The following is a 22,046-nucleotide window of genomic DNA, read 5'->3' as shown; positions in this document are numbered from 1 at the left end:
TCAGAATACAAACAGGCTGTTTGTATTGCTGTTACAATTAGGAGTGTAGTAGCTGGAATAGTGGGCAAATTAATTATTAAGACATCCATCAATGATGTTTCCTTGTAATGTAAGAGGGCCAGTGTTTAAAACTAGAAATATTTGATTAGCAGGGTCTGGAGATTGGCTGATAACGGGAAACAGCTCATAGCACTTTGCTGGAATAGATAAATGTATTTGTCAATGTCAATTGTAACACATGTTGAAACAGTCAATACTGATTGTATAAGAATGGAGGAGGATTTGAAGAAGACTTAATGACAAGAGCAGTCAGTGAAATATTTTCCTTGAAATATGAGGCACAAAGTAAGATGATGAGAGCTGAATTTATAGGGACAAGGACACACAAGTAAACGTTACACTAAATAATATCCCATTAAAGAACCAGTGTGTATGATTTAGGGTGTCTATTGGAATAAATGGAATATACTATTCATTATTATGTTTTACTGAACATAATACGTATTATTTACAACAAGAAAAAGCAATGGAGCTCAAATCCTTTTTGTCAAAGATGCAAAAACCTAAAGCAGCTAAACTAAGACAACCAGGATACACATTGGTGTGTCCTTTCCCAAATGAAAATCGCTGAAGTTGACCGTCTTCTGCTAGACAGATAATTTAGCAGATTTAGTCTCTTTCAGTTGGTTTCAGTTGGTTGCAATTTGCAACCTGAGGGCTACATGTCAGTAAATCCTACACACTGAACCTTTTAACTGACATGCAGGTGTTGTTTACCTTTTTGTGAGGGGGAGAGAAACAATGAGAGTCTTGAGGATACATTGTAGTGAACGCACATTAACACTAGACCTCGTTAAAACTGTAAGCACAAATGCAAAGGATCATATAAATGTATTTACTACCAGGCGTTTTAATGAAAGAAATAGAAAATAAAAAAATGTATGTAATATCCAATCCCCACTCCGGGGCAACAGGTGGCGGTGATGAGCAATAGCTTGACATTGTAGGTCACGTGTGTTAAAAGAAGAAGAGAACGGGACCATTTACTGGTTGGCTGTATTATTCTACCTCTTTATAGTTTTGCTTTGGCTAGTGATGAGATTGTGAGTGCATATTGAGCGCCACGTTTTTCCTAGAATATATTAATATCATGAAAGTATAAGGTTTCGACTTCGGTTGTCCACGTGCTTCGCGATATGTCTGCAGCGACGCTGAGGTAAAACCTGCGGACAGAAACGCGGTTATATATATAAACAGCGAGCTAACATAGGTAGCTGTAGCAGCTAACACTTCGGTTACCTTTTACTGTAACGATACAAATAACTCTTTAAGTTAGTTAACCCCACTAGCTGCTAACCTCTGACACAGCATGTCTAGTCGTTACGGTCAGGTGAATTAGAAAAACTAATATTTATTTCGAGATAACGTACACGTTAACGATAGCATGTTGTTTTTTTTCGTAGCTGTTGCTAGCTACGCTACACGTTATTGGTAAACTAGGTTACTTCGGGTCAGTTTAACGAAACCCAGTGTAGACATGACGTCATGTAGCCAGCTAGGTGCACCTAGCTAACTCAAATAAATGCAGTCAAATGCAACAGTCATGCATTAAGTGTAGGTTACACTGTATCTTTCAGGCCACCTTTTAGCTGCGGTTTGGTGGCGTTGAGTTTAAAGGCGTCATCTAAGTCGGTGTTTCGAGGACCCAGGAAACCAGATTAAATCAGTGCTTTTTGGTCTGGTCTTTTCAAATCAGTAATTTCAAAAGTTTTATATTTAATAAATCGCCCTCCAAATGTAAACACCTCTCCAAAACTCACATTACCCAAGTTTACTATAAGAGTTGTGCAACACATAATGTATCACATCAACACAATAAGATGGGATACTGGGAGCTTTAGAGTTTAGCTTGTGTCCTGCAATGTAGGTCGAAAGCTGCATTGCTTGTGTCATTCCTTGCTTTTTCTGGAAAGCTGACACGTAATATAATGAAACATGATAGTCTCTTAACATAGTCAACGACTACTGTATGTATGTATGTATTGGGCTAAAAGTCGAGATGTAGATGTATGCGACTTAAGTTAAATAGTATCTTGTATGATAAACTGTTGATTCCACCAAATTCACTTCATACTAACAAAGTATTAATCATCTTTTAAGAAACAATTTGATTAACCAGCGAGCCACTTCTAAGTTCACCAAAACATGTTTTTTTTTCCTTGACTGTAGCACAAGCAAGCTGAATGTATTGGTCAATAAGCTGCACGAGTACTTGGCTCATTCTACTGTTGAGGACAGCAATGGAACACCAACCTCAGAGGATGCAGATGGTACAGTGTTCTTCTTTTTACTCTAATCATGATTAATTGAACGTCATCTTTATATAATCTGCATATTTACATGGTTTACATATGTTATTACAGGTCTGACAAACAGGAGCTGTTCTGTGGGGAACTTGACAGGTCATGCTGCGACAGTGGTAACTGAACATTCTTGATGTTTTTTATATACCTCAAGTTTTGTATATAGTTGGTGCCACCATTGTGCCAGTAACTTTAAGATGGATCCAGTACAAAATATGGTCACATTCAGAAATGTACACGAATATAATTTTTTTTGTAATCGTTTCTTTTCATTATGCATTTTATTATGTTTGTTTTTTTAGAACCAGCACTTTGAAAAAAACTATTAAAGCTAGACTAAATCAAAGCAAATAGTGTTTGTCATAAAATACATAAAATAGGTTTTGTGATAAGTAGATGAAGCCCGGATGCTAAACTTGCATTAGAAAAGTGGATGTTTGTTTATGAAATTGCAATTCACTCCTAAACATGAAAATAACATTATTTTAGTTGAGTAAAAGTCTATTTACACAATAATAACCATGTGAAGATGTACAGCTTATGACCAGGTTTCAAAATTAATACTTGGCAGTTGCCAAATGTGAGTAAATTTGCACCGCCATAAATAGACAATAACACTATATTTTGAGGTTCAGAATATTTACCTGAATGCAAAAATATGTAGGATATTACTGCAGGCAATTTTATGTGGTGATTCTATTTTCAGCAAATTGATTATCTGTAGCTGGTCAGACCAGCCGCAACAATTCTGGTCAAGTTACTGCATCGTTGCCAGGTGGGTTAACAAATATAATTATTAGCCATAGCAGAATATGAATATTAAGAGGAAATAAGAAAAATGTCCGCACTGAGAAACCTGCACTCCTGCCATGTTCTCGGAGCACCTAAGTTTAAGGAGTTTTTTCTTTTCTTTTTCTAGTGTGTTTCCTGCGCTTAAAGGTGATACCAGTGGATTTATCAATTCAAAGGTGTTTCACTTCAGTGTTGAATTAATGTCTGAATACAGTTAGTGGTACTGTTATTACTGAACACGACTATGATATTGAATCGCATTTGAGATCAAGATGACATGCCAAATAATAGCAAATTGTGACAATACAAATCTATTCATCATTTTTGGCTGCTATAAAATCAGTGTGGACACTGATCATGACACACAGGAAGTTAAAGTAATCCCAAAAAAAGTAAATTATTCTGGTCCTTTAACATCAATATTTCTACCGCATTTTGTTTTGTTTTCCATAAGCAAAAATCCCACAGCTTGGTAAGACTTTTTCTCAGATGCAATTGGTTTGGACCAGTTTACATTTTCTTCTATGACTTTCCATTAAGGGGCCAAAGGGTTTATTCAGTTTGATTGTCACTTGAATATTTTCTTGACCGTTTCAGTCCAATCCCTCACCTGCGCTATAAAACAATGCTGTAATAAACTAGCTTTACAAAGACCGTCCTACGCCTAGATGGCAGTGATGTTGTGAAGACACTGTTTATGAGCTTCTATCTTCTGATTATGTTCACATTTTAGTCATATCTTTTAGTTTTAGACGACAGGAATGTAATGCAGCGTTCTCTTTTGAAGTTACAGCCCATTGCTTAGAAATGCAACTGTTTGCTTCACAATCTCTCTGCCACTGTTAATTATACTTTATCAATGTCCTATGGTTTCTCCCTTCTACGTACTTCCAATTAATTCACTATTCTAAGAAATTGAGTTTGTTGTATCGTACCGCTTTATTTACGACAGTCATAGTCTCCTAGAATGAAATTGTTTCCATAAACCAAGTACTAGATGCTGAGTGAGCTTGTAACTTAAATATTTTAAATACCACCATTGACATTGATTTCTAACTGTGAAACTAAACTAATAAAATGCTTTGCTTTGTAGGCAGGAGTTGATACCAAATACTCAAGGAGGTGAGTCAGTATTTCATATTTAACCTGCAAAGCATAGATGTGTAATTAATGCTCAAATAGTTAATGCAGCTCCTTGCTGAATATACTGTATGTTGAGCTAAAGTAAATGCAATGTATTGCAATTAGGAGCCACGACCATTTGTTGCTTAGTGCTTGGACTTACATTTTTTTCTGTTTCACTGATGTATCAGAAAACCATCTGTTGTCATAAAACACTCTGGACTGGATGAATCTGGGGACTCAAATGCAAGTGAGGATGTGGATTTACCAGTTAATACAAATGGTCGCCTTGACATCACTAGATTACCAAAAGGTAGGTCTTAACTTTCCCCATTATAGTTTCCTTATTTGTGCTGCCTCAGAATTTTTCTGCAGTGCAAATAATAATAATAATAATTGCATGTTTGATAATGATGGAATATCGTTGATTCATTAATGATATGTTTTGTTTACACAGGCACTGTACTGGTGAGGCCTGAACCTGTTGACAATGGAAGAGATGACTTCAGGGGTCCTGAGTTTCGTAGCCGCAAATCAGGCGTACTGCGGAAAGATTTCTCCAGAAGACGTGGAGGTCAGTCACTTCTAGTTGATGTTGTCACAACATTGCACATCACTTCATGATTACTGAAACAGAAAGAAGGCACTTGTTGAGGTTACTCATGCATTGATTGCTTGTGGACAAAAGACACTCAGACTGAAAAACCACTCCAGAAGCAAGATAAAAATTCCCTTAACTCTGTGTCGAAATATGGCGTGGTCATAGTTAGAAAAATTCTACTCGACACCGAGTGTGAAACCAATAATCAGGTAATTTATTCTTGCAAGAAGGAGCAGAGTTGAAATCACATGCAGGTTATGCGCCAAGTTGCTGTTCAGAGGACTGTCTCTGAGTTTCTATCTTTTTATACACTGTGATAAAGAATTCATGACAGGGAATGGGAAACGCTCTTTGTTTTCTTTAGAGACAGGTGTCGATAAGGAGACTGTTTTGTGGTGGCTGCCGGGGCGGGCACTTCCTTGAAGGGATGCGTTTTCTGTTTTCACATTCTGTGGTTTGCAAGGTCATGGCTATACTGAAGTAGTTACCAAGACAGAATCGTTCTTTGTCTTTACTTATTTTTACAATAGTCATTATTTCGATGTGAGAGCGAGATCACTGGATACTCAGACTTTGACATTTTTATTTTTCACTAATGACAGTGGTGTCCTTTTTCATAGGAGTGGAACACATGGGAATTGTCAGTTGCACTGCATGTGGCCGACAAGTCAACCATTTCCAGAAAGATTCCTTCTTTCGGCATCCAGTTCTGAAAGTACTTATTTGCAAGGTGAGTCTGCTTATTTAAGTCGTAAATACATCCTTAATGTTCCGTAAAGGGTCAGTAGACAAGTTTGTAGCTTATTATGAAGTAAATGTTGATTGCACAGTGTTATGGCTATAGAATAATGACGCCATCGATGATGAGATTGGTTCCTTATCAGCCCTTTTGCAATTCTTCTTCTTCAAATTTTGCTCTAGCCTGTCCTTGAAGGTTGTATTTAACATAATACCGTATTATCTAAATGAAATGCACATATCATTACTTATAAAGTTAATTACATTACATGAAGGAGGCAACATAGTCTGCACCAAGACAGTAAATGGTTGGTGGTGGTTGGTATTGTTCAATGAGCCTGGAACTGAAACCACTGTCTCGGAATAGGCCACAATCGTGTTCACGACCAGAGGCCCCCCACACTTTAGCCTTATTTTCCACAGTAATCCAATGTGTTTAAGATAGATAAAGGTAAATAAAAACGAGGGAAGAAGAATTTTGCATTTCTACATAAAAAATAAAATCATGATACCTCAGCGCTGTAGAATTTGGACGTGCAGTTTAAGCAATTATATTTAATCTAAATATTGATATGCAAACTAAAGTCAGTGCCCCACTCGGTCATTGTCATTTCATATATTTAAATGGTTAATACATATGTATACTGAGCTGTCTGACTGTCAACAACTCAACTGTTTGATGTGCTCAGACACTATTGTGAGACGTATAAAGAAAAAATAATATTTTATACGATTAAATGATGCGAAAACATGTCTGTATTTGAAGGTATTGATTGAAAAGGGCCATCGGGCTATATTTCTTATTCAATTTAAAGTACATTTGTTTTGTTATTGAAACAAAATCTATATATATACTTTTGTCCAAGCTCTCTGTAACTCTTCAATTTAACGTTTTATTTCCCTCAGTCTTGCTACAAGTATTATTCAAGTGATGACATCAGTAAGGATGGAGATGGAATGGACGAGCAATGCCGGTAGGATTTGTTCCATTTAATATTTCCACTGAGGTATTAACATGTTCTTCCTTTCGGCTAAACTTACATCAAGTGTTTTTATTATCTTTCTTTTTCGCTTTTGCAGATGGTGTGCTGAAGGAGGCAACTTGATCTGTTGTGACTTCTGTAGTAATGCCTTCTGCAAGAAGTGTATTCTCAGAAATCTGGGAAGGAAGGAGCTGTCTGGCATCTTGGAAAGCAAATGGTACTGCTATGTGTGCAGCCCAGAGACCCTTTTTGACCTGGTGATGGCCTGTGACAATGTGCTTGAGAACATGGAGCATCTGTGGTATCAGCAGCGCAGGAAGAACCGAGTAGAGCCGGAGAAATCTGACCTTTACGCCATGTTGCCACACCTGCCACAAAACATTCCCTTGGATAAATGGGATCACACTGGAATGGATGGTAGTGTGGTGTTCAACTATAACACACTGCAGATTTCAAAGGATGTTACCAAAAAGGCCAAACATTTAGTGGACTCGACAAACATCTTAAACCGGACATTTGTCAACTTCATTCATTCTGTGACGGCAAACCAACAAGCACCTCCTGTTCGCACTCTGTACCTTAACTCTTTTCTGTCAGTAGTTAAAGGCTTGCGAAAATCCCTTGCAGCACTGGAGGATAGCTTGAAGGAAGAATTCAGTGACTTGGATGTAATGAGCTGTTGGGAAAAGTTCTTTAGTGAGGACTTTAATGCACAACCTGGAGCAGATGCAGAGACAGATAACCCAGATAAAAGGTGCTTGAGTGACTTGCAGAAATTGGCAGCTGAACATTTGGAAGATTATGATTCGGACTCTAAAGGCTTCATTGCTGGGAGAACCGCACATGCCTGCCCTGGGACAAACTTGGATTCAGATTCACACGGAGTGAGACCGAGGGCACAAAAGATTGTCCTGAAGCCTTCAACAAGTGGGGTCAACATGACTAAAAAACTAGTAGTAAAACTTACACCTGTACCAATGGAGCAGGGGCCATCCTCTGATGCCCCAGAGAAGGACATCCACATGAGCGATAAGTCAGAGGGAAAGGATGTGTCGGACTCTGAAGAGACGGGTGTTGTCGGCGCTAAAGCTGACAGCAAGATGAGTAATGACAGCTCTATTGCATCTCTACACACAGAAGAGGAACAAGGCAATAGACGCTCTCCTCGCGTGAAGACGACGCCTTTGCGTCGACCGAGTGACGTCAAGGCCAAAACGTCTTCAGCAGCAGACAGTGACAGTGACTCTGACCCGGAGGAAACCTGCAGCTCAGCACCAGCCAAAAACACTGAAGAACAAAGTGAGAACAGAGCAAGAGACGACTCTGACTCAGATGAAGTCCCTGCAGCTCTGCTTGAGCGAGCAGCTATAACGCAAAGCTCTGATGAACCTCAGAGTGATGAGAACGGTGGAAAAGCCTCAACTAAGGTGGCCAAGAAATGTCTCTTTTGGCTCACTAAGAACAGCCCAATCTCACCGGAGAAGATGCGCCGCAAACGCAAAATGTTGGACCGCTCCCCCGAGTCTGACTCGAGTAACAGAAGCGTAAAATCACGAAGGGGCAGTGGGACAGATTCCTCTCGTGATCAAAATTCACAGAAAATACAACACTTGAATACGCTGAGGCCAATAGGGAAGTCTCACCTCGTCAAACGAGAGGATGAAGACGTGGCTAGAAACCAGGGTAGGATACAGCCTGGAAAGTCTAAGGCTAAATCTCATCAGAAGGCAATGGAGTCGTCATCCTCGTCAAACGATGATGATGACGATGATGATGATGACGACGATGACGACGGCGACGACGACTCTGGGAGCGAAGGAAGTGATCAGAAGATGAAGCCAATCACTGAAGATGTGGCCTTACTGGGAGCAGCAGCTTTCCACCAATCATCGGGTGAGTCCATTATAAGTAGATGGCTGTAGGTTGCCTGGTGGAAAGCTTAATGGCTAATTTTTATTTTTTAATTTTGTAGGAGACGAGGAGCACTCTGGGCCCTCGTGGGCAGCAGAAGATGATGATGATGATGATGATGATCCAGAAAATAGGTATGGTTCAAAAAGCCCGGATGTAGAATTAGTAAAAAACCCTAAATGTGGAAAGAAGGCAATGAAACTCAAACTCTGTGCAAAATCAAGCGGCACTTGTGTGTTTAAGACTCGGTTGCGGTCTAATCAATCAAGACCAAAACGTAGCTGCAGCAGAGGCCCATCACTCAAATACACATCTTAGAGGTACGCTTCTGAGCCCACGTTATGATACACTGTGACTGAATTGTCCTAGAACAGGCTTTTGAACGATAAGCAACACACTCTCCTTGCCTATGTGTTTTTAGTTTTAGTGTGCAATCCAGTGTAAATGCTAGCGATGCATTTTACTGAAAGAATGTATTATTTATATTAGATCATATACCATACTTATATATAGATATATTATATTTCTCTGATAAAATATGCTGAAACCAAAGGAAAACCTTGCAGTTGACCCACTTTGCCTTTAAAGAGGTCTGTGCATACTTTTAAACAATGAATGAAACTTATTTCAGTTTTACATGATCAACCTGTGTTCAATGACAGTATTTTAACGTTTGACTTATTATAGAATGCACAAAGAACTGTTGTCCTCCATTGAGCAGCACTTTTCACTTAATTGTTATTTACAGGTGAAGCACAGAGTTTGAAACATGCCTGTCAGATTCTCTGTCCACATTTACATTTCAAGAATGAAAGTATTTTTTTTAATCAACCAAAAGTTTTACGCATGTATACAACTTTTATGCTTCACCTTGAAAACTATATTTTTTATGTTATGCTTTATAATTTAGTTATTGTCTGATAACTAGATTTGTCCATAGTTATAATAAGATGGCAAATGTATTGTTTAAGATATCTGATACAATATACCTGGATCTGTAAATGCAACTTAGCTTTATGTTATTCAGCTTTTGAGTTCTTTGAAGCACAGAAGTCAAATTTCCGTCCTTTTCCCTTTTTATTTTTGTACACAGAATATATTGAGTAATTATTTTACCACACATGACTTGAGCTTTACTTACGGCTGCCTTTTCCTGATTGGGTTTGCATTTGATGCCAGTGTTGATACATTATTTCAGTCTGATTTATTACTTTGTTTTGAAAAAGATGATAATGACGGTATCATGAACTTCTGTAACACTCAGGATTTGTTAGAGGTTTTCTCTCACTGTCCAACTGCCACACAAAATTGGAAAATGTGTAAGCAAAGAAAATGTTTCTGGTAATAAACACCCAAAGCCTCACCCAAACACGTCAACATTTGTTACATGTTCTTTCCACTGAATTCAAGTTATATAATATACATAACATGGTGGACATCAACGGCCAGTTGCAGTTGAAACAACTTGAAGTGCATTTCGATAGAGATTCCTTCTTTGATTGTTAAATGGTGCTTTGCAGTGGTTCATTTAGGGCATTAATATCAAGGCTCTGGTATTTACACATGGTTACCATGATGAATGATACAATGTGTTGTGACATAATACTCCCGGTATGTAGTGTCTTCTTTTCTGCAGATATGCAAGCTACAAGCTCTAGAGTAGAGATATTCTTTTTTTTTCTTGTTTATTCCCGTGGTTCCAGAAACTACAAATATCAGTTCTTCTGGGGTGCTGGCACTCCCACAATCCCACCTGATGTAGTTCAGAGCAGACTGTCACTCACTGGAAGCCTTGAGTGCTCATTTTGTACTATTAAGTTATTTCAGAGCATCTGACACATCCGGTGTATCACTGGCTTCATTGACAGTAAAGGGTCTCAAGTAAAAGTTATAAACATGAGAACCAGGTACCGTTTCCACAAATTATTTAAATGAGCAGATGATGGATAGTCAAATGTTTTAATATTTGGGCTGCGATGGGGTAGAGTTGCTCTTCAGCTTCCTGTCAATCAGTGGTATTTATTGGCATCGTATTGCTGCTGCTACTCCCTTTACATACTTGTGCAGCGCTGACCTGAAGTTGTATCTGTATCTTTTAGTGTTAGAATATTTGACTTGCAGATACACCTGGTAAGAGTGCTGTTGGAGCTTGGGAATGTATACTTTTGCATATGTGAAATATTCTATAGTAGTGATAAGAGTCTCTTTCCAAAAGACGTTTGTACTTGTAGATTTCAGCGACGGTGTCGTTTTCTGTCTCTGACGGTGCTGCTTTCACAGAGATTGTCTTGGAGGCGTGGCTATCTCAATTTACAAACAAATATTCCTCCACTGCTTTACCTCAAGTAGCATCTAGCTATGCACACCGTCTCTGTTTTATCTGCTGAGGATTTGAGATTTCTGACCCTCCCCCAGCACAATGAGGTGGATGAAATGTTGTTATTACTGCAGGGACAGCACAGGGTTTGTGTGGAGGTTTTGGCGTCCAAATTGAAGGTCATGTGACGTACTCTGTCCAAGAGAGGCTCTTCCCCATGCATAACGGCAAAAAAGAGGCAGTCGTAAAAACTCTGAAAAAGATCTGTTGTCGTATGCATTCAGAAATGACTTTTTTGGTATTTCCATGTGGCCATTCGTGTCAAAGTCTCAAATCTTTTTTTGTGGCTATTCATGTGGGCTTTGGTTGTCCTGAGCTCTAACTGGTATAAATGGGCACCATCAAGGAACATTGGCCATGCTCAAAGCTCTGAGAAATGACATTTGAAAATATTTTTCAAAAGGTAATTTTTAATAGTTAATCAAAAATAATGTAGTTCTCGTGATGACACTCATTGGATGCTTTTTACCACTGACATATTTCAGAGCATCCATCTGACACATTCAGTGCACCTTTTATTGTATCACTAGCTTTATTGTCTGAGGGTCTCGGGTAAAGTTATAAACACAAGACCTAGGTGCTGATTCCTGATATTACCTCAATCACCAGATTATTAATCCCATTCTAAATATTTGGGCTGTGGTGGTGCAGCTGCTGTTCATCTTTCCTGTCGTTCAATGGTATCGATTGAAGCCGTTCCTCAAAACCCGCACCAGTGTTTTTGTATGTTTTACCCCACTTTCTATACACATAATAAACATTACTGCTGACTATTTTCTAAAGTATACTGGAGCTTTTTAAATGAATAATACATTTTGAACGTACTTAAACTTAAGCCTTGCTTGATGGGTGAACCAGCTGTTGCGTTTTTTTCTCCATTAATGCAGATAAAAACAATTTGTGTTAATAAACCTTCCGGGTCAGTGCTCTTAAATGTCAATAGGAACGTTGTATAGCTGAGAATTGAGAGTGGGTTGTGAAACAACTATTATGCAAAAAGCACATATTCACATTGTGCCTTTTTAATGACATCCATGTTTGTTTCTCATGTTTTTTCCAGGTTGGATTTTCTGACAGCACAGCAGTGAATGCCGTGCTGTTAGGCAACAATGACTTAAATCTGGGATATTGTAGCCTCCTATTCACACCCGTTTTTTTCTATTTTCTTCAAGTCTGTTTTCAGCCGGAGTGATAGCACAACTTTATCGTTAGAAAAATAGTCAGCTGAAATGTAAAGTTTACATTGTTCATAGTTAGTGGGCTAAAACATAAACAGTAATGTGTTATTCCATTGAAATCCACACTGCATGCAATTACTAATGGCGATAATGCCAAAATCATGTGTGGTTGTATGGTAATTTTCTTGAGTGTTTTTCCTGTTTCGTCCTATTTCCCAGTTGAAGCATGTCAAATGAGATCTGAGGCTTTGGCCGGTTACTGCTGCTTTCATCTGGCAATACGTCTTTTACTCTTAACTCTCACTGGACATTGGATTTAACGTCTGTGTTGTCCCGTCTCCGGTGACCTGCATGGACAACCACACTTTGAGATCAGGATCAAATCCGTGCGCGTGATGCCGGTTGCTTGTTGAGAAATTGATCAGAGAGTAGATGAGCTCGAGCCGGACGCATGCGAGCTGTGTGACTCTCCGTTATCATGTGTAATTAATTACATGTCGGCTTCGTGTTGGGAAATGCGTGTTGAACACAGGTAGATGTAGAAGGGGTTAAAGAGGGTAACGCACCGTATGTACTAATGAGTGTTCAAAACACAATATGGTATTGAATCCATACACTTTTTAAATTTAGAAAACATGAGCTGCATCAGATTATGTGCATCATTTCCTCATTTTTTAAAAACTTTATTCTCCACTGGAGTAAAAGGGTTGTATTTAGTTTCATTCTGAGTAAATATTTATGTATAGACTTTGTTAGTAATTCCGTGTTTGTGTCCCACATGTTTTTCTCTGTCTTTATTTCAACAATAATTGGCTGGTTGCCTTCCAGTCCGCAGCTGTTTGTCTGTAGCTCTTTAACGCCAGAGTCACGACTGGATGAACAAGAGATCAATGCATCTTTTATTTTCACATGGAAATCAAATTGAGTAGTGTCTGTTACAGACTCGAGCAAGCGAAAAACATTGTAGGAAATAAAACTGTCCCTCCTCTTTCCCAAAGGCGAATAAAATCGCATGTCTTTGTTTTTTTTCCTGTGAAGAATACTTGTAATAAATTCTTGCTCTTAAAAACGTGTCTGTATCATTTTTATTTGGCATTATTTTAAATGCATGTCTTCCAGTGTTGTGCCAGTTTACTTTAATTGTTTTTTTTAACTTTAAATTGACACATCAGTTCAAGACTATTATTGACACATAATGTGGGTGGAACTAACGGGACTCACTGAAGATATCTGAATAGATTTATAATAAATGTATCAGCTGAAGGACATTTGGCACATAACCAACACAAGAAAAACATTTATTTTCAAGTCCAACTGTATAACATTTGATTGTGATTGAGCCTTAAAGTATAACACTAACCAGCTGGAGACGATGTTTCTGATCATGAAATGAACTTCAGGTACCTTTTCCTTCTTTTCCACTTTTGAAAGAATCGCTAAGAAAATGCTATTGGCCCAAATCAAAGCCAACTACTCCTCGGGCGATGATATCTCTTCGGATGAGGAGACGCCGGAGGAGGAGAAGGTCAAACAAGGAAATGAAACGGATGAAAATGGTAAGTTTCTTTTCTTTTTAAGTAGCACATATCTAGCTTTCCACTTTTTTTTTTAAATAAGCACCGTTTTTAATTTCTTTTATTCATATTAAACTAATGTAGAATTTTAGATTTGCATTTTATGACCAAAGCTGTGACTAGTTGAACATTTGAAATGATACAATATATCTCTGCTGCAGGGGAAGAATTAACTTCAGACTCCTCTGACACCACGTCTAATGGGCCCAACTCCAGGCACCATCTTCTCCGCCTCAAACTAACCTTAGACGAGGGAACGCCAAGCGACGAGCCAGAGAGCGTTGTGGCGAAACCGGCGAGCAAGAAAAGAGCCAGCAGCAAACACCTGAGCTGTAAGGACACGGCCAACATTAGAAACTCAACTGTCTCAATGTACTTTGCTCTAACGTGTGATTTCCATATCTGTCAAGCTGATAGTGAAAGTGAGGAGGACACAAACGAGTCGGATTCGCAGGATATTGGGATGAGCGAGGAATTGAGTCAGTCAGAGGATGAGGCCGGTGGAAACGGACTCAAAAGGTAGATTAATTTCAGATGCCGTCAGAACGCCATAGCTCAAGTAAAGTAGGGTAAGACTGACTCTGGGATGTCTGTTATGCAGCAATATCTTTCTGCAGTCTGCTGGTGTTAGACTGACAGACTTCCTTTGGACGACACACACACTTCAGTATGTTTAATATGTACTTGGCTTATTTTAATTTCTTATTCTCTCCTTTTAGCTCCAGATTATCCAGTAAGGGGAAGGAGGCCCCCCCTAGTTACGAGCAGAAGAAACCAGTGCCCTGCATTTGGTTGTCTGACTCCAACAGTGAAAAGGTAGTGTGTGATGTCATAACCAAATGGTTTATTATTGTTGTTGTTTTTTTTATTATCTGTAGCTGTTCACCTCTGATACTGAAACTTGTGAGTTAACTCTGATGTCTAATGGTCATATCGCTTGGTGGCTCTTACTGCTTTTGAGCAGAGTGATAAAGAGGATGACGATGAGGAGAACAGCGACAGTAAAGGCACTCCTAAAGGACGCAAGAAGATCCGCAAAATCATTGACGACGAGAATCTCCGTGCTGAGACCCAGGAAGCCGTCCGAGAGGAGCAGGAGAGATGCAAGCGTCTGGCAAGCAGGGAGCAACAGATGGAGGACAGGAGAGAGGTACTGCACACACAGCAGGTCGAACAGACATTGAACCTCGCTGTCTATGACCAATGCATATTTACTGTAATTGAACACATTTCTGCAACAGGACATGATCGTTAGATCCTGTATCCCTGTTAATAAATGGCTGATTGGGGTTTTCTAGAGGGGACCAAAAAGACAAGATGCTGACTTTGTTTTCCAGAGTATTGTTATCGAGGATGAGCTGACTCAAGTGGTGTGCCCCATCACCACCAAGCTGATCCTGGATCAGGATGAGACGACCAAAAAGCCTCTTGTTCAGGTGCACAGGAACCTGGTGACGAGGCTGAAGCCTCACCAGGTGGACGGTTAGTTTGTGCTCTCTTTTCAATCCCACCGAGGAGGACGTTGCTTTACTTTTATGCGCAGGCATGTTGACGTCAATAACGGCATTAGTTGGTACAGTTGAGTCTGAATGCACAAATGTCTCCGAACCGCTGGTTACAATCAATCCCAAAAACTCAACTGGTCTGCCTGATTTCAATGGCAAATTCAATGTCTATTATCTGCATATTTTTTGCAGTTGAGTCTCATTTTTGTGCTCCGACCAAACTTAACTTGCCACGTTGTCTTTATTCTCTGACAGGTGTCCAGTTTATTTGGGACAGTTGCTGTGAGTCTGTGAAGAAGGCCAACTCTTCTCCTGGAACAGGCTGCATATTGGCTCACTGCATGGGCCTGGGAAAGACTCTGCAGGTGAAGACATAGACGCTTTCAATGTTCTCATTTGCGAAACAAATTAATACACCAAACATTTTCAAGTCATTTTAGATTTTGCTCGTCACAAAGTGCACAAAGTGAAATGTATTAGTTTCTTAGTGCTTGCGGTATGTTTATCACCCACTATGCTTTAATGACCGCGATCAATTGACTGCTTCATATTCATATCTGTGTTATTCTATAGGTGGTAACTTTCCTCCACACGGTGCTGCTGTCAGAGAACCTGAAATTCCGAACGGCCCTGGTCGTGTGTCCGCTTAACACCATCCTCAACTGGGACAGCGAGTTCAAGAAATGGCAAAGCAACATGCAACAGGATCAAGTAAAAGTATGCAAAACCACTAATGGGCAATACTTCATTTTGTGTCTCGGATGCTTTATGCCTCATGCCTCCCTCCTGTTGGTTAATGTTCAGACGCACAAATATGTTTCAGGTCACAGAACTGGCCTCAGTGAAGAATGTTAGAGAACGAATCAGGGCTCTGCAGAGGTGGCGGAGAGACGGAGGTGTTATGATTATGGGATACGAGATGTACCGCAACATGTCGCTAGCCCAGATGGTCAAGGATCAGGAGTGCAAGAAAGATTTAAAGAGCCTACTGGTGAATCCAGGTACAGTAACTGTCATGGCATGATGATATCAAAATGTTATGTGTGCCATTGCTTTGCTGATTGAAACGGTTGCGATCCGTTTCCTCTCGTGTGTTCTCGTTCCTTCAGGTCCAGACTTTGTGGTGTGTGACGAGGGACACATCCTGCGCAATGAAAGATCCAACATCTCCAAATCTATGAACGCCATCAGGACCCAGCGGAGAGTGGTGCTGACTGGCACACCACTCCAAAACAACCTGAATGAGTGTAAGACTGCATCATATTATTAAATATTACCATGGGATCACACTTTGTTTGTTGAAAAAAATAAATCTCTCTCTCTCTTCTTTAAGATTATGAATCTTCCCAATTTCTATGTTTGATAAAGGAAACATTGCTACTGATGCATGGTGCTCATACGTACACCAAGTCAAAGTTGTGTCAAGTATTAGTGTGTGCTGTGTTGAAGAAAAGACCTGTGTTATTGTGTGTACAATTAATTTTATTAATTGGCATTTCGAAAGGTTTCTAACAAGGCAGCTAACCTCGGCCTAACAATTTTGTTCATGTAACAGCACTTTTATTTTGTGTATAACTTATTAAATAAAAATCAATAATACATACTATATTAAATAATATTGAAAAGTGTTTACTCTGGCTTGTTTAGCATTCATAAATGTGATATTTTGTCTTCGGTTTACCTTAGTGTGTTTAGATTATAACAATCGGTTGATATTACTTAAAAAAACCAAAAACAAACACGATAATCTTACACACACTGGATCTGCTTTCATTCCATAATTTGCCACACCTCTTTTATTAACACACAGCAGATTCGAGTAGATTCTGAAATGAGCAAACTATATGTACTGAATCAATAATTTATTTGGTATTGAATTGTGATATCTAAAGATTCACACCCTTAATACTGGTCCATCTTATTTTGCTCCCACAGACCACTGCATGGTCAATTTCATCAAGAGGAATCTACTGGGCTCGCTGGGCGAGTTCAGGAACCGCTTCATCAACCCCATACAGAACGGCCAGTGTGCCGACTCCACATCGAGAGACGTCCGGATCATGAAGAAACGAGCACATGTGCTTCATGCAATGTTGGTTGGATGTGTGCAGGTAAAAGCAATACTGGCCGTAGCGCGCTCTGTGTGTACACATACGTTCATATTTCAGCTCTCACAACACTTTGTCCATCTCGTTCCCAGAGAAGAGATTACTCCGAGTTGACTCAGTTTCTGCCTCCCAAACACGAGTATGTGCTGGAGGTGAGGGTCACCCCACATCAGTACAGGTTGTACCGCTACTACCTTGACCACGTCACCGGTAAGAATCTGTCTTCACGTGATTTACTCGAAGGAATGTAGATGTACTAATTTCACATGCACTCAAAAGCACAGAGAAGCTCTGATAACAACACAAAAGATGGAAAGTGACTCGGGTAGACATTACTCCATTATATCTCTACGTAGCATATCGTTGTTTGCTGCTGTATTAATGCTCTGAATCCTGTAAAGAAAACCATTGTAAATTATTGTTTTTAATTGTCATGTATACACAATTATTTTATTTGAAGTTCATTAAAAACAAAAGATATCGTGTACTGTAGAACCCACGTCTGGCAGAGTGACATTTTACTAACAACTCAACTGACTAAATGATCAAAGGCTGAGATATGATCCCAGTAAAGGAAGTAAACGTCAGTAACGGTGTTGTACCCAAAATCTTTGGTTTCCCAGATGTCCGACCATCTGAAGTACACGTTTGTTGTTTCCAGGTGTGAGCTCCCTGACGAACACAGCTAAGGGGAAGATTGGAGCAAACCTGTTCAAGGACTTTCAGGCGCTCAGCCGCATCTGGACTCATCCGTGGTGCCTTCAGCTCAACTACATCAGCAAAGAGAACAAGGTTAAAACAAATAATTATCTGCGCATAATTGAACCCTCGTTGATTTATTCTGAGTCGATGTTTAGTGTTTTCATATTTTAATCAACACTTAATTTTCACAACAGAGCTATTTTAAAAAGAACAAAACGAAAGCGGCAGCTGTGCAGAGGAACGAAGCTGAGAGGTAAGACTCGCTATGATTGATAATCAGACGGTGCTTTCACAAATTATCATCACCGCATTTGTTTCTCATTAAATCTTCTGCACATCTAGTGGTTTATAAAAATAGATTAAAAGAAGTACTCGTACTTTCTGAAGCCACTCTGAGATTCACTGCAGTTCTCAACCTTATTTGAACATAAACTCTTTATTCACTTCCTTTGCCTGATGCAGAGCACTGAGAGAGAACGCAGGAAAAGAGGGGAACAACAATGACGGCAGTGCAGCCGTGACTGTCGGGGTGTCCACAGGCGCTGCAGCTGTGGATGAGTGCTGGTTCAAGAATCTGCTTTCTGAGGAGGACGCCAACATCATGGAGCACTCGGGGAAGATGGTGCTCCTGTTTAAGATCCTCAGAATGGCTGAAGACTTGGACGATAAAGTGTACGTTTCTTTTCTAATCTCAAGCAAAGACACGGGCTCGTCCTCACATCTAACCAAATCAATGTTCTGCATTTTCAGGCTTGTGTTTAGTCAGTCTTTGATCTCGTTGGACCTGATTGAGGATTTCCTCAAGGCTTCTCACCATGCCAGAGACCCATCGTTATTAAAAGGTATTGTGTTTATGGCAAAGAAAATGTTAATTCATAGAGGAAATATCCTCCTCGACGGTGCTTCACTTCTGATTTTTGTGCTTTATTGTTCCGACAGAGGGCAGCTGGATTAAAAACGTGGATTACTATCGTCTGGATGGCTCCACCAATGCTATGTTAAGGAAGAAATGGGCAGATCAGTTCAATAATGTCTCCAATGTTCGGTACGGATCATCTGACTTTTATTTCAATCTTTCTACATTGTTTAGACTGAAATGAGATCAAAGACAGAACAGTTCTAAGTGTCACAACATTGTTTGTCTTCTGATTAGTATTTGATTGTTCTTTATTTTAGCGGCCGGTTATTTCTCATCTCAACGAGAGCTGGCTCACTCGGCATCAACCTCGTTGCAGCCAACCGGGTCATCATCTTTGATGCCTCGTGGAATCCCTCAAATGACATCCAGAGCATTTACAGAGTGTACCGCTTCGGTCAACTGAAACACGTGTTTGTTTACCGCTTCTTGGCGCAGGTGAGCTCCCCGGTCTTCATTAATATCTTTCTCTTTACAGTTTGTGGTGCCCAGGAACAAGTTTTGCCATTTAAAACGGCTATTGAACAGAATTGCATGGTTGCATTATGTGTTTTGGGGACAACGCTTATAATATATTTACCTTAAAACCAGAAAACGATTAAGTGATAGAATCTGTTTGGTTCTGTCTTTCCACCAATCTTTGCTATTATTCTTCAGAAATACTGGATAGTTCTTTTGACGGCAGTAGAAAATGGTGTAATGCGCATGGATCTTCTGGAGCTGCTGCATTTATTTCTGGACCCATAAACCTTTCAGTCCTGTTTATCATTTTCTTCTCCAGGGCACCATGGAGGAGAAGATCTATGATCGTCAGGTGACCAAGCAGTCTTTGGCCAATCGAGTGGTGGATCAGCAGCAGATCGAGAGGCACTACACCCTTTTTGAACTGACTGAACTTTACACATTTGAGCCAGACATGCTGGACGACCCAAACTCCAAGAAAAGCAAAAGATCCACCTCTGTTCTGCCAAAGGTGACTTTATTTTCAGGTTCTTTGATGCCATGTAAATATTGAAGGAATTTGCCGTATAAAATGACGTTTCTGTGTCTGTTTCTCAGGATAATATCTTGGCACGACTATTACAAACATCTAAAGACCAGATAGTGGCTTTCCATGAGCACGAGTCTCTGTTGGACCATAAACAAGAGGAGGAGCTCAGTGAGGCGGAGCGGAAAGATGCCTGGGCCGAGTACGAGGCCGAGGTAAAGAGCCGTTCGCTGCAAAGCATGAATTATAATGAGCAGTGAAGCTGCACTACTCGACTTTAAAGTGTTTAACGTTACGCCTCGCTGTGCTGACTGTTTGTTTGTAAATATGTGTCTTTCAGTCTTCAAACCTTCCAACCAGCTTGAACCAGAAAACCTTGGATACAAAGACCAATGAAGAGCTAGTGGTATACATATATTTAATTATAAGATCTTAGAACTGTTGATGTTTTATACATGGATTACATAAAAGTGTCTTTACAGGAATTGCTGAACAAGAGCAGAGCAGATGTATCGGTGGCCTTCCTGTCAATGCAGAGGATGATGTCTCACACCGTTGAGGTCTACGTCGCCAAAGTGGTGAGTGACATTAAGGCTGCATGGTAACGTGGGAAATGGGGTCTAAAATAAGGTTAGTTTTAGCAGGAATGAAGTCAACTTGCAAAAGGAAATTAGGACCTAGAATTTGTTTTGTCAGTAGTTGATTATCATATCACATCCCTCTGCTTAGGGGGTGGATTTGGTGTAGGCTGCACTTAGATTTATTATTTTATGTATCATTATATATGTATATATATATTTATATGTATATATGTATGTATGTATATATTTCTGTGTGTATATTTATATGTATGTATATTTATGTGTATATATTTATATGTATGTATATTTATATATGTATATAATTACAATTACAAACAAGAACATTTTTTGCTATGCAAGTCTATGGATGGAATATAAGTACAGATCTGATGGAGATTTCATTTTGATGTGGTGTCATAATTAAATTCAACGTTAACCTTAATGTTGATATGATATACTGATTTATGAAGATGAACAAAATGAGCTCTGAGGTTGTCGGATCTTAAAATACTTTTTGGTAGAGCCTCAAGTAGTTGGTTGGTTATTAAATTTGAGTGCTCTTACAGATCTGGGGCCTTCTGTTGACTGAATTAAATAATGTATCAGTAAATTGTATGAACACATGAGAACATTGCTTTGATGATTTAAATGGCTCACAATATAAACCTTATGTTAGTCGAGATCTGTTCAGTGTGTATTTTTAAGCATTACGGTTTTAGGATTTCTTTCCTTATTTTATAATGCTTACGTGTATATATAGGGCTTTGGGTACGCATTGTTTTAAGTTGATGCGAAGCTGAGTGTAGAGTTGTTTCTGAAAATAAATGATGTCTATCTTATCCTTTCTAACCATGTATATTAATGTTGCAGCGGCAACAGCATCCTCAGCTGCCCGAGGACGCGGTTAGAGACAAAGCTGGGACTTGGAAAATGTTGGATGAGAAGGAGCAGGAACGTAAACGGGCCTTCTATCGCGACATCCTTGCACAGCAACAAGCAGTAAGGCGTGTGTGTGTGTGGGTGTGGGTGGGTGTGTGTGAACAAATGGCCATTCTCATGTTTCAATCGAATCCCTCCACAGCTCACGCTCGGCATCCAGGCCATACTGAACAGTCGGAGGAACAGTAGTCTGCAGCCTGGACAGACGTGAACAAGAACCCACGGGAGACGGGAACGTACGCCTTTCCACTCTGGCTCAAGAGGGAATCAATGAACAGCAACACATTATTATTTTGCTAATCCTTTTAAGTGTAATGCACTAACTTACACATGATTATGTTGTACATGTCTTTCTATAGATTTTGCTGCTTTGTTGTGTTCTTATAATTGTAATAAAATAACAGACAATTGGTTATTTAAAAATGGTGTCCATGTTTGTCAACCAGCAACAGGCCATGACATATTTTTTATATGGTAGAATAGCTCCAAGTGTTAATAGTGATTATATCTGTTCATAAGGAGGAAAACATTTTATTTTAAGAATTTCTTCCTCTAAAATCCAATTAATATTTAGTAGCTTAAATGTTGTGATCTCCCCCCGTGATTAATCATAAAAACAGAGCAGCTGTTCAGCCCCCGTGCCTGTAAGTTTAATTTTTAATTAATGC

General features: G+C 39.5%; 1 protein-coding gene across 2 annotated transcripts; it reads left to right on the top strand.

Annotated features, from left to right (window-relative positions):
- The first annotated feature begins 1,000 nt into the window (after positions 1–1,000).
- LOC117743022 (transcriptional regulator ATRX-like) lies at positions 1,001–22,029 on the top strand. 2 transcript variants are annotated; one of them, XM_034550746.1, is made up of 34 exons: positions 1,001–1,216; positions 2,230–2,330; positions 2,424–2,479; positions 4,249–4,277; positions 4,469–4,590; positions 4,735–4,851; positions 5,499–5,608; positions 6,523–6,590; positions 6,697–8,492; positions 8,572–8,644; positions 13,497–13,621; positions 13,801–13,971; positions 14,050–14,158; positions 14,359–14,455; positions 14,604–14,789; positions 14,977–15,121; positions 15,400–15,509; positions 15,718–15,861; positions 15,968–16,145; positions 16,254–16,391; positions 17,080–17,255; positions 17,345–17,462; positions 17,914–18,044; positions 18,149–18,207; positions 18,417–18,626; positions 18,705–18,796; positions 18,894–18,999; positions 19,131–19,308; positions 19,652–19,843; positions 19,930–20,073; positions 20,199–20,264; positions 20,341–20,436; positions 21,310–21,438; positions 21,521–22,029. In XM_034550746.1, the coding sequence occupies exons 1-34, from the start codon at positions 1,197–1,199 to the stop codon at positions 21,587–21,589; spliced, it is 5,661 nt and encodes a 1,886-aa protein (XP_034406637.1). In that variant the 5' UTR covers positions 1,001–1,196; the 3' UTR covers positions 21,590–22,029. The 2 variants fall into 2 exon arrangements, with proteins under 2 accessions (XP_034406637.1, XP_034406638.1); XM_034550747.1 differs by lacking the exon at positions 1,001–1,216 and adding an exon at positions 3,283–3,331 and having other exon boundaries at positions 21,521–21,796.
- Positions 22,030–22,046: the final 17 nt, after the last annotated feature.

The sequence above is a fragment of the Cyclopterus lumpus genome, chromosome 14 (genome assembly GCF_009769545.1).
Source record: "Cyclopterus lumpus isolate fCycLum1 chromosome 14, fCycLum1.pri, whole genome shotgun sequence".
In the NCBI taxonomy this organism is placed as follows: Eukaryota; Metazoa; Chordata; class Actinopteri; order Perciformes; family Cyclopteridae; genus Cyclopterus; species Cyclopterus lumpus.
This window is presented reverse-complemented; position numbering and strand designations above follow the sequence as displayed.